The sequence below is a fragment of the Micromys minutus genome, assembly GCF_963924665.1.
Source record: "Micromys minutus genome assembly, chromosome: 3".
Taxonomy (NCBI): Eukaryota; Metazoa; Chordata; class Mammalia; order Rodentia; family Muridae; genus Micromys; species Micromys minutus.
The window spans coordinates 19,237,695-19,250,355 of record NC_137972.1 but is presented as its reverse complement, the minus strand read 5'-3'; the positions used below and the strand labels follow the sequence as shown (position 1 = coordinate 19,250,355).

General features: G+C 47.6%; 1 protein-coding gene across 2 annotated transcripts in view; it reads right to left on the bottom strand.

Moving 5' to 3' along the window:
• Positions 1-2,130: 2,130 nt before the first annotated feature.
• PRMT8 (protein arginine methyltransferase 8) overlaps positions 2,131-12,661 on the bottom strand; it is a gene marked incomplete at both ends in the record, with an annotated part of 77,519 nt that continues 66,988 nt past the window's right edge. For both annotated transcript variants that reach the window (XM_080914700.1, XM_080914701.1), the window contains 3 exons: positions 2,131-2,214; positions 2,940-3,061; positions 9,136-9,286. In XM_080914700.1, the coding sequence (XP_080770826.1) occupies positions 2,131-2,214; positions 2,940-3,061; positions 9,136-9,286 (357 nt within the window). The remainder of the gene's footprint in view (positions 2,215-2,939; positions 3,062-9,135; positions 9,287-12,661) is intronic.

Genomic DNA, 12,661 nt, shown 5'->3' with positions numbered 1-12,661 from the left:
GGTTTATCTCTGAACCCACAGGGTAAGAAGCCCAGAGTTTAGTACAGTAGTTGATAGTCTTACAGGTCTCCCTCGAATGTCCCCAGAATGTCCCTTTTCAATTAGATTTCTTTTTCTAGCTCAAGGTTTTGTCCCCCTTCTTACATTTCTCTGTATTTCTTGCCTGGCATATGCATATTAAATTATATTATTCTCACTGATGTTTTTCCTCAAGACAGCAAGAGTGTGACTGCTTAGGTTGAGGCTATGAAGAATCAGCCTAGGGTGTGTGGAAATGGGCATAAACCTGGTTCAGCTCCGCACAAACTCCATGGTTTCTCTCTGCATCCCAATTTACGCCTGCTAAAAAGTGGGTGCTGAGGCTTTTGTATGTATCTTCCAAGGTTTTGGGGAAGATGACAAATTTCCTAACAAGAGTTCTGGAAATGAATAAGATACTGTCGATGGGTTTGTTTGTCAATTATCTGAGACTCTTCATAGACTTCATGCAGGCTTGTTCCTGTCTAGTCTTTGGGTTGGTTTTTATTAGAGAAAAGTGTTAAAATCCCTCTAGCAGAGTACTTAAGAGATTGGAGGCTAGGGTTCTGGAGGGTGCTGAGGGAGCCTCTTCTGGAGTCAGGTCATGCCGGGATGTGCTGTCCCTGTCACCACCACCTAAAATCCACTCTATTCAGGCAGCCCCACCTGGAGCAATCCCTCACCAGCATGCCTCTCCCGTGTATAGCCAGGGCCCCACTTGGCATTCGACCTCTCCTGGGCACTACCAATCCACAAGGGACTTCATCTATCAATGAACCCTTTTGCTTCCCCACACTTGGAATGTTTCTCCTATGGAAGATTACACAGGTGAGACTAACATTCCAGAGGCCAAAGAATAACCTAGAAACAAAGACCAAGCACTCGGCCAAGCCTAACCAAGCATGCCACCTTTCTATCTTGTGGAAATACTGTTTCCATCTGCAGATTGGGCCAGAAGTATCTCTAAAGGTCTTCAGACAACAAGGAGCTTCCAGGCTACATGAATAGCCTTGTTGGTCAGTTTCTGTCCCCTTCCGGCACCCTCAACTTCACAGCTCCAGGGTCCCTCTTGTCTCCACAGGGATGGACCTAGGTATCTACAGAAAGGTGTGTTCGGCTGATAAAACTTTCCAGATGCTCCTTCCACGAAATGTACTTTGAATAAACAAATGTAAACTCTAGTAGGAGCTCTGCTCCATGATTTTCTGTCCTACTGTGGCCTCCTTCTACCCTCTTGCCCTCCAGAGCATCAGGAACACAGGTACCCATTGCTTCTTTCTCATGTGTATTTATTGAGTGCCCACAGAGCCCACAGTACTGTTCTCAGGATTCAGAGCCACAGCCAAACGAGACCAGAGCTAGTACACAGAATGTTTCATAGCTGTGGAACATCTGTTAAGGGATCAGGATGGGGAAAACTAATCACGAAACAAATTCCTATTCAAAAGCAACAGAACCTCCTCTGAGAGTAATATAGATTCTAGGCTCACACATACACCACACACACACACACACACACACACACACACACACCCCTCAGAATAAACACCCGAGTATGCCCACTTAGTTGTATATGCATGCATATACAGATGTTTGTGGGCAAGTAAATTAATACATATGCTATACACACACACACACACACACACACTCACACACACACACACACACACACACACACACACACACTCACACACACACCACCACACAGACAGAAAATCTGGCTTATGCTATCAAAGACACTATGTCTCCAGGTTCTAGCGGAAGCAACCTGTCCTAGATGTCTGCAGCATGCAAAACTTGGAAGATCCAGAGAGTCAGTTTAGGAGGACAATGGGGGCACATGGGTTTGCTTCCCTCCTCGAAGCCCCAGCCACATCACGGAAGGCAACAACTAAGCCTTTGTGAAGGGCTCCAGGGGCATAGCAGAGAAACTGGAGGCTCCCTGTGATGGCGGGGGTCCCAGGAAAGGCCTGGGCGATTTCACCAATCTTCAAGGCAAAGTGGAAAGCTCTGGTTGTCGAGTGTGGTCCTCCTAACAGTATTCCTTGGGGCAGCATGGCAGACTGAGTAAGTTGCCTCTTCTTGCTTGCTCTCCGCAGCTTCCCACGTGTGCTAACGCATTTTGTAGTCATTAGATACAGATGTTTCACACAGCTGTCCCTTAAAATCCAAGTCTACTGTGAAGTCGAGGTCTCGCTATGAGGAAAGAGCAAAGGGTCATAAAATGAGCCATGGGGAGGTGGGAGGTTGCAGATTGTAGCCCTTCCCAGGTATAGAACATCTCCTGGTGCCTTGGGGATAGGCTGCCATTGGATTTCTAACTAAGGGGCCTCCATGACCAGTTCTCAGGAGTCTGTTCAGGAGCTCCATTTATCCTCACAGGAAAAGCTCTGACACCTAGCCTAAGCCTTCCTGTCTTCACATGAAAGCAGTCCTGGGATTTTTATCTAGGTGATAACTGAGGTCAGTGGGACTTCTTTGATATTACCCTCCACCAATTGCAGACCTTCAGCATCTGTGCAGATACAGGGGCTTCTCAGAAAGGCCCCACCGGGCCAGCTGGAGAAGTAAACCAGACACCTGCTTTTCCTGGCTCAGCTCACCCTAAATGAAGCGGAACCCATTTATACAACATCCATTCTCAAAGGCTCCCCTGAGAACTTCCAGGAGCTGTCCTCATGGTTGAGTTCCGAGTCTAGAAAGCCTCTAGCCATTGGAGTTTGGAAGAGTCAAAGTTGAGGTCACCTAATCAGGGCTAGTACTCTGTAGACACAGATGTTTTCTGCCTCCCCTAGAAGTTTGTCCATTTGTACACATGGCATTAGACTAGGTGGGGGATTTCTGAGAGCTCCTCAGGAGTCAGCTTTGTGTCTCCCTTGGCCTTGGCCATGTGGGGGTGGGGATGGGGTTTCTAGACTCACCACATTTTTGGCATTTGGCTTCATGGATATAGTCCCATAGATTTCCTCCCCTCTCCGGACAGTGAGGTAGTCTTCTAAGTAGAAGACAGTCTGCTTCCAGTGGGTGTAGGGAGCATCAGGGGCTGGAGATGGACATGAAAGAGAGACAGACAGAGACAGAGAGAGGAGAGAGTCAGAGATGAACAAGAGTCAGCTGAAACCCGGGACCCACACAGAAGTTCTGAGCTTTCTATGGATCTCCGATTTCTGCCCAGATTCCAACTTTCAGGCAGTCAGGAGCAAGACCCAGAACTCCTGACTCAGCCCAATGCCAGATCTCCCATTTCAGCCCCAGCCGAACAGAACTGGTAATCTTAATGAGGGGTCAGAGGAGAGGCAGCTGGTGTGCTCAAAGCCCCCTCAGCAACTAGCCTCAATAGCATAAGCAAACCTCCTCCCTGTGCTCCTGTGCTATTAAAGACTCAGAGTGTGAGATGTACATAACAGACCATCCTGTCTCTATCACTTGCAGACTTATGACATCATGTATGGCAACTCTACAGCTCAGCCAGTTTCCCAACTTTAACCAACACCCTCCTTCGAATAACTTCCTTTACCTGTGAGTCTCCCCCATTTTGGTACCCATCACCCTGGTCCAGTCCTGGTATAAGATTCCAGCCCTGCCTTCCCAATAGTACCAGGAAGAAAAAGCAGGGAAATCTTCCTCCAGAGATCACTCCTCCTGCACAGTTCAAGGTCATCATAGTGTATGCACCTCCGTGGTATTTATCATTGAATTCCATGTAGTCTCCAGTTCACTGGGAGGGTCCTGTGTCCTGGGATGCAATCCTTTTCTCAGGCAGGGACTGCCTCCAGAGTACTTTCTTTCCTACTTGTGACATCCTCCTCTTTCAAGGCCAGCCTTCCTGGACCACTCCAACCTAAATCCAGAGCTCCAAGGGCATCCAGAAGTGATGTCATCACAATGTCTGGTATGCTTCAGAGTAAACGTCTCCCCCTCAATTGTTTACCTCCTCTGCAGGCTCCTAGGGAGTGGGAGCAGTCCGGCCTTGCTTAGCACTGCTCAGCTCTCACCATACTCAATCTAGAAGCACTGAGTTTAATGGCAAGTGGACGGTGTCAAGAGCCTGGAGCTCAGCATCCTGTGATGTGTGATGTGCCTAAAGATGCTCAATTGAAACCTGTGGGCTGCAGAAGCCTCACTTAATGGTGAGCTCCTCTTGGCTTAGACCTTTGTCTTCCCTCAGTTGACTATCTTTCTTGCTTAAAACCAATGTGAGCAGCAACAAGAGTTGGGAAGGTCAGGGGTGCCCTTCGAGCACACCAAAGACTTTTGCACGGGAAGTTTATGTGCACCTTACGAGTGGCTTTGGGAATTACTAGTACCCAGAGGTGTAACTGCAGGAGGAAGTGGCGCTGCCCCACAGTCATAGGAACTGAGTTGCTGGTTCGTCCTCCAGTGCTGAGAACACCACTGAAAGCAAGTTTAATTGTCATGTGTCAAGTCAGATGGGGGTGACCTCAAAGATCTTTCAAAAACCCCAAGATCTATTTTAATGACAGCGAAGAGGCATTTCCACCCCCCTTGTTGTTTGCAATGAGCTGCCTTGATCAAATGTCAGTGGTCAAGATGGAGGCTAGAGCAGCCTTCAGTGTGTGCATTTGAAAATCAATAAAAACTCAAGGTCACAGCAAAACAGTCTGGGCATGGGGCGGGGGGCGGAGGAGAGGATGGAGGAATGAGAGACCACATACAGTTTGTGCTTTGCAGAGACTTGGGCCTCAAGTCCACCTAGCTCCCAGCCTGCAAACCATGCTGCTGTTGGCAGACCACCTGCTCTCAGCATGCTTGCTGCCAATTACCTCTAAATAAACTGTCAAAAGACAAGTTCTGGCTGTGTCTGCTGAATGCCGGAGTGTGACTGACAGCACCCTCGCCCCCATCTCCACCTCTACCCACTCAGGGAGGTGTCTCTCCTGTTCCTAAAGACCTTCAGTGAAGGGGATTCAAACTGCCTCCTCTCTCATCCAATGAGAGTCCTTCGAGGATCTGAGCTTCCCTGGCTTCTTCTGCCAGTCTACCTCTGCTGGCTCAGATCTGCTGGCCGGTGAGGCCAGTCTACCTCCGAGTGACCCCGAAACATGCATCCCATCCCTGGGTGGGAGGAACGTTGTTTCAAAAGATTAAGGACCTCCACAAACATATGGTTTCCAGAGTGGAGCCAGAGGTGGCTGTCTCAGGCTTTCTGTCTGGGTTTTCCACCGTGCCCCATAGAAACAGCAGAAATTAAAGGCATGCATCCTGTTTCCATCATCTGTAGATTTATGATGTGATATTTATCCCTGAGGTGTTATATGGGTAACATAGATACTGAAGCGTGACCACATGTCCCTCTGTACCTGTGGACATGGCTCCCGTCTGTTCATGCAGGACAGTCATCCCTAGATCTCCGGTTTGCTTGCCAAAGCATCCTTAATTGAAAGCTGATTCACAGGGACACTCTACTTACAACCTATTGGTTATCACAAAACCACATTAGGGAGAGCTACTAAGCCACGGCAGCTGGTGGTGTGTTATTACATGAACTGGTGCGCAAGTATCAGTCCACCAACCAGGGGTTAACTGCAAAGACACACCACCTGACTCTGATGCTCTGGAACACCCAGGTTTTATCTGGAATGCTGCAGTGTGCAGGGTGGAACTCATTTACTGCGAGGACGTGGCTGTGGATGTCTACAGCTTGCTTTATCTGTGATAATAAGGTTTCCTCCCTTCCCAGTCCCAAACCATAACCCAGGATGGCACAGCTTTGAGTCAGTAGTGTGAGGATTAGTTTCTCTTGGGAATATTCTGGGTGTCAGCCCAGCCACCCTGCTTGTAGATTACTGAGGACTTTCACTCTGCCTTTTGGGGTGAATATGATTCATACCATCTGCAGTGCTGCAGATATAAGGACATGTGTTCAGAGGTCTTTGGGTGTCAGTTATGTACCAGGTGTAGCTCTGAGTTTGTCCAACAATGCCTAAAGTGATCACAGCTTTGCATTTCTACCCACATCCTTCCTGAAGACCCTATACCCTTAGAAGACCTTCAGGCAAGTAGTGGTTAGTGCCAAGCAGAGCTGTAGGCGCTGTGGTCTTGGGTGAGGAGGGGAAACAGGGAACCAGGAGAGCCAGTGGGAGCTGCCTCCTGTGTTGTAAGGAAGAGAATTCGGCTTCCTGCTTCACTTCCTAGTAGCTAAGTGATTAGTATTTCTCCGTAGGATTGTTCTAGCTGTGCATTCGGAGCTGCATTGTCTAGTGAAGTTTTGGGAAATTAAAGACTGCACCGAGAGGCTCCTTTGACCTGGAAAATGACTCGGATTCGCAGGGTAGTAAATCTGGAAAAGGCTGCCTGAGACCCACAAAGTCTCCAGCTCAAGGTCGTTTCTGGCGCTGAACATCCTACCTTGGAAGAACTAACTTTTGAAGTCAGCTTTCAGCCACCTCACAGCCTTCTGGGACTGCTACACAGGGGGAGTGCAAGGGGACAGGGACAGCTGTGTTTCTGGCTGGCAGAGCCTGGAGCCTTGGGTGCGTCTGCCTGTTTGAGATAGCTTCTGCCTGGTGCTGTAAAGCAGCCAGAACCATTAGCGGGCATCATTTTCGAGCTACACAGTATGAGATTTGCTGTTTTGAGTGGATCTCCCAGAGCTGGCTGCACTGAGTCTGAGACAGGAAACTCAGTGGGGAATCAGTGGTGGGGGGCACCTACAGGGAGGGGAGGAATGCATCCACAAACTCCCACAACCCAATGTCATGGTTTTGCATATGCATGATTGTGTTAAAACTCTTAATACCGTAGCCAGAACACAGGAATATTTAACGTAGGGTAATATTCATCTAGAAGCATTACCAGCTGAATGGCTGGAAATGAGACATTTAGATTAAAAAAAGAAGGAGAGATACCGATAGCATCTAAGCCACTAAGTTCTGAGGTGGGCTTGCAGGGAGTTCTTCTGTGAGTATGAATTAGTTTATTTACATTTATTAATTATAAATATAACCATCTATCATTTATTCATTATCTATTTTAGCTGATATTTATATTTTAATTAAGTTTGCTCCACAACTCGGGCACTTACATTCCAACAGAAACAATAATAAATTTATTTCTAGCTACTCTTTGCATTGTGGTTAATAATTTAGATCCATCCTAGTTAATAATTCATCTCCATCCTAGTTATTGAGTTAGGTGGTGGGTTCATGAGTACTCATTGTATTAATAAACAAATAAGCCAAAAGTGAATCGTGTGTGGGTGGTCCAATTTTGATAGTTTGCCTTGAAACAAACAGAGGGATTATCAACTTGTATGCATCTGTGATCCTAACACCCGAAAGAAATCACTCTGCCAGCGGGAGAGTGAGGAGCCGGAGTAGAGTTCATTACCAAGTCCATATGGTCTAATAAAGATGTCATTGACACACTAGACACAAAACTGGTGCTAAACTCCTGAGAGGACCAGGAGATGAACAGACCGCATTGTTTCCTCTGGCTCTCAACAAGCAGGATCAGAGTTTACAAGAGGTATGAAGACTTGGTGAGTAGAGAGGGCATGCCTTGCTGAGGAGACAGGCTTGGCCTACTGGAAGGGATTCGGGCTCAGCTGAACTCTCAACTGTCTTGTTCAAGAGGGTCCTGCAGGAGAGCAGTGCTTCTCGGACTTAAGTAGAAATCATGGCCATCTGGAGGTTTTGCCAAGGCACAGATAACTGGGCCACCCCCAGAATTTCTGAACTGATGATCTAGGGTAACACCTTCCTGGATATGGGGGATGCTGGGGCTATAGTTCACGGACTCCATATTGCAAGTCACTGTACAAGACACAGGAATCAGAGACTTGGAAGACTACAAACATCCTTCTTGAGCTCAACTTTATGGCGTTTTGAAAAAACAAGAGAGGCCATGGCTTGCTAATACCTCAAAGGCAGAGGATAAGCCTGGATTTACCATGACTTTCCATTTGAGTGGGATAGTGGGGGTGGGGGGAGGATAGTCAACAGAGTAGACTAAGCCTGGAGCTAGACACTTCAAGCCCATACCTTCTCTCAGGAAGCCCAGAGGCAACAGCTTTGAGTCTGGGATGAGCTTTACCCAAACCTCCGGTCCATGGGGCCATGAGAATGGCATCCTGCCACCACAGAGCCAGTGAGTCACCTCTATCCGGACAGAAGTCCAATAGGCAAAGAAGCCTTACTAAGAGTCACGGGTCAGGACATAAGCTTCAGAGACCTAAAGCTTTTCCCAGAGTACCCCACTGACTCATCACCACTACCCACGCTCCCTGTCATTGCTATACTGGGTCTTTGTGTCCTTCAAGCTCAAGCAGAATCTTATTTCTCCTCTCCGGGCTGCTCCTGCCCACTGGAAAAAAGAGCTCTTAGCTCACCTACGGATCCTTGAAGGACAGCGGCCTTCAACAATGGCCAAAATCAGGGGGATCTCTAGTTTTTCCAAGGGCAAGAGAATACCAGTTCTGACCTAGATGATAGAGCTCAAAGAGCCTAGTCTTGTAGTCAAAGAAAACACTGAATCCAAAGCAAGACTTTGAATTGGACAGAATTTGTGTGTGTGTGTGTGTGTGTGTGTGTGTGTGTGTTGAGACAGGTCTCACTATGTATCCCCGGCTGGCCTGGAATACACTATGTAGACAAGGCTAACCTCAAACTCACAGAGATCCACCTGCTTCTGCCTTCCAAGTGCTGACAGATTGAAGGTGTGCACTACCACATCTGGCCAGATATTGGACACCAAGATTCTTTTGCCTCCTGTCTACGGATTAAAAAAAAGAAAAGAAAAAGAAAAAAAAAAAAAGAATCTCCATCCCCACATAGGTAAGAAATAAGTAATTAGATATGGTAGAACATTCTTTCTGCTTCTAGCACACTTACTCAGCCCCTGAGTGCACACTCACAGTTTCCAGGAACTCATACCTGTGGACCTTTGTCATGTGTTGGAAATGTGAACCTCAGTGAGTATGTCAGTGCTGAGAACTGAAATCTTTGGGAGGGAGGGATTGGTCTCAGGTCTCTATCCTCATGAATAAGCAAACCTATTTGTGGATGAATGGATCTGTGCGTTATGAGTCTTAGTTACTGTGAAGAGACACCAAGGAAGCACAGAGGGAAAGTTCTAGAAATTCAGTAGAGAGCTCACCTGTAGAAAAACCCATTTTCTTGTGGCACTTGGTAAATTCAATATTAAAATAGGTGACGAGGGCATGGACGTAGTCGTTGCGCTGTATCTGCAGGCAGAAGGCAGATGTGAAGGACAGCTCTTCCGTCTTCACAGTGTAAATGTCCACTTCCTGCAGCCCAGAGGAGAAAAAAACCGGGAGCTTACAGCCTCTGCCATGCTGGGGCTCAGTAGCCTCAACCCCTAGAGAAACTGGATTAGCCACTACTCTGGGGTGACTTCTAGGCGGACCCACCACCCTTCCAACTACCTCCTCCATCTTTTCTAAAGGTGGAAGATGCTAGGAGAGGAGGGATCAAATGGGACAGCATCCACATCCAAGCAGGAGTGAACTGGGAAGATGCATCTGCTGGCGGAGGAAGACTACGGGGGCTGAAGATTGAGACAAGAGTGCTTCAGGAGACCACATGTCACCAAAGCAAAGAGTGGCTTCCAGTGGACAACGGAGCATTTGATAACTTCTTCTAGTCATTCACAAAGCGTGGGGCCCCCATGGTCAGCATCTTTATTACCATGAGGTACAAGAATCAAAAGAGCAGGGCCCTTCAGGTCTCCCACGAATCAGAAGACTCAGCCCCCGACCACCACCATTTTCTTTCTTTGTGTTCAAGTTCTCCAAGTCAGGAACACTAAGTATTGCCTTGGGAGTGGAGCATAAAACAGGCTGAAGGGAGTTCCACTGACCATTTATAACAAGGCTGGACGGGTTTAAAAAATAAATAAGAAGGGAAAACACAAGGCGAGAAGTCTCAGTTTGGACTGGGGAAAGCAGAACACGAAGAACTAATAATTCTCACAAGTTCAGCGGGAGAGCGACTGGAAATCGATGTTGTGTGGAGAGCAAGTGTGATGGAGAGCTGGTTCCCGTGTGCTGCTGCTTCTGTGTGAGAAGGATGCTGATGGAACTGCTGTTCCTCGGCTGTCCCGAGACAGGGAATCCTACTGGGGCTTAAGAAGCATCAAGACAGATGCAAGTGAATCTCAAAGGAGAGCTTCCCTCGTGTTGAGCTGTGTAGCAAGAACTACAATGTGGGGGACTCTGGGAAAGATAGCCAGATGCCACACCCATGTGCCTGGTGACTCCAGGCAGTGTTCCAAAGACCCAGTAATAAGATCTATGAAGAGGTAAAATGGCACCTGGTAAAGGGCCAGTTTACCCTTGGGGAAGGGGAAGCCCTCTCCCAGATTGGCTGGAAAGAGGGCAGATGCTGGGTTGGAAAGTGAAGCCCTCTAGTAGTTGGCAGCAAGAGGCTGGGGTTCAGGGTCAGGTGGAGCCTTCCCTGAGGTGGAAATCAGTTTCTAAAACAACAGTGATAAAGGAGAAGTAACAGAAGGGTGAACCTGGGGTCAGAGGGGCCACTGTAGATGATATAAAATTTCCTATCGATCACGACCAGCATCATCTTGACCTTACTGACAGCACAGTGATGGGATCCTCTGTGTACGCTGTCCAGTGCCTTCTGCTGATGTGGGCCCTTTAACCTTCTCCAAGGGTGATACCCAGCCCTCATCAGCCTGAAGTTTCTAACATAAAGTTGAGGATACCAGACTCTTCAGCCTCCTGCTGGGAATCGCTAAGCTGCAGGATTCTATCTGCATTCAAGTCTGGTCCCCATCCCCTCCCTAGGAATGCAGGGAGTGGGGGATGCTTGTGCTGGTGGTCGTGGTGGTGGTGGTGGTGGTGGTGGTCGTGGTGCAGGGGGTTGTTCAAGGGTAGGAAACCTCTTCAGGGGGAGGTGTCTGACAGACTTTCTCAGTCCCTCTAAGTCACACCTCACCTACAAGTCCCAGGTAGCTCCAGAACTCAAGAGGCCTTCTCAGAAGAACTGAGCAGAGATTAACAGTATGCATATATGTACTTGGTGCCTTTCTGCCTCCTCATCCACGTTCTCCCAAAGTCCCTGTGTCTTCCTTTTTTTAATCCTCAGCCACCAGCTCAGCTTGCTCTGGCTCTTATGCTGGGGCCTTGGCACCTCCATTCTCAACTCCTGCTATTAGAATGGATCCTTCTGGGGACAGGCCCTATATACCTCATTGTCATCTGTGCCCTTGGTATATAATTGAGCACCAATAGGTGTGGGCTCACCATCCTTTCAGAACACTTCTTCTTGACTGGAGCCCTTCCTTCCTGGCCTTTCTTTCACAACCATTTACACACTCAAACGATCACTCCTGATCTGTAAACTTCAGAGACTCCTCTGAATTACACACAAATCTTGTAAATCTCCCCAGCCATCACTTTTCTGTTCATACATATATGAATGCACGCGCGCGTGAGCACACACACACACACACACACAAAGCATTACTTAGGGATAACATATGTAAGCTTTGGCTTCCACACCTTCTAGTTGATTCTAAAGCCATTAATTTGGGAAGTCCTTCAGATCAATGTGTTGCTGGTTTCACACAGACTCTGCTATGTGACACTCTGAATGAAGCCACCCTGCTGTGTGAAAATTGCATTTCACTCTCTAGTCTGACTACAGTTGCCCACCTCTGACCCTCCAGGTAAGGTGTTTTTCTCTATCCCCCAGGGTCTTCCAGCAAAGTAGCCCCTTTGCCTGCTTTCACATTTTTTGGGGAAAACAATGCTTTCTACATTATGCTAAGCTGCAGGACTAACTTCTCCTGAAAAAAAGAAAAAGAAGAAGGTAAAAACAGGAGTCATAAATTTGCTATGTTTGGTTTAGTTTTTGTTTTGGAGACAGGGTCTCACATAGACCAGGCTGGTCCAACTCTCTAAGGCTGGCCTTGAACCCTCATCTCTTGTCTCCACCTCCCAAGTATTGGAATTACAGGTATCTCCCATCATACTTGGCAGTGACTTTCTGATTCGTAGTTTTCCGTTAGGTTTACAGAACCTAAAAGAGCCAGTGACCATAATGAACTGCAGTCCACACATAGAGAAGACCACAAATGATTTATGTCCTGAAGTCTACCAGTCTCAAGCGCCCTTGTGTTCTTCTGTATTAGCCTGCAAACCCAAGTCATGATAATCCTGCTGGTGTCTGGGATTTTTTTTTTCCTTGTCCCAACAACCTATTCTGGAGTTATTAATTAACCTTCCCAGTAGTGAGCAACAAGCTTGGGTTCATGGTGTACACACACACACACACACACACACACACACACACACACCACAAAAACCATCTAACAGGAATCCCATCTCCAGACATTCTCTCTGACCATCCATCAACCAAATGTCAGCTGTCAAGTCTTGTGTTAGCTGACAGTGTTCTGAGGATCCTGGAGACATTTGCATCTTAATGGGGGCCTCTAGGGGAACAAAAGGCTTTCAGGCAAAGGGCAATGAAGCTGTGTATTTAAAGTGACAACAGCAGAGGCAGATGGGTCCCATCTGTGGGAATTAGATCAGATCAAGCAGGGCTTTGGGGATACAAAGACCAAGGGCTCAGGTGCGTGTCCTGTTCCACAGATCAGCCACATTTATCCCCACTGATGCCCCAGAGCCCAAGCGCTATTG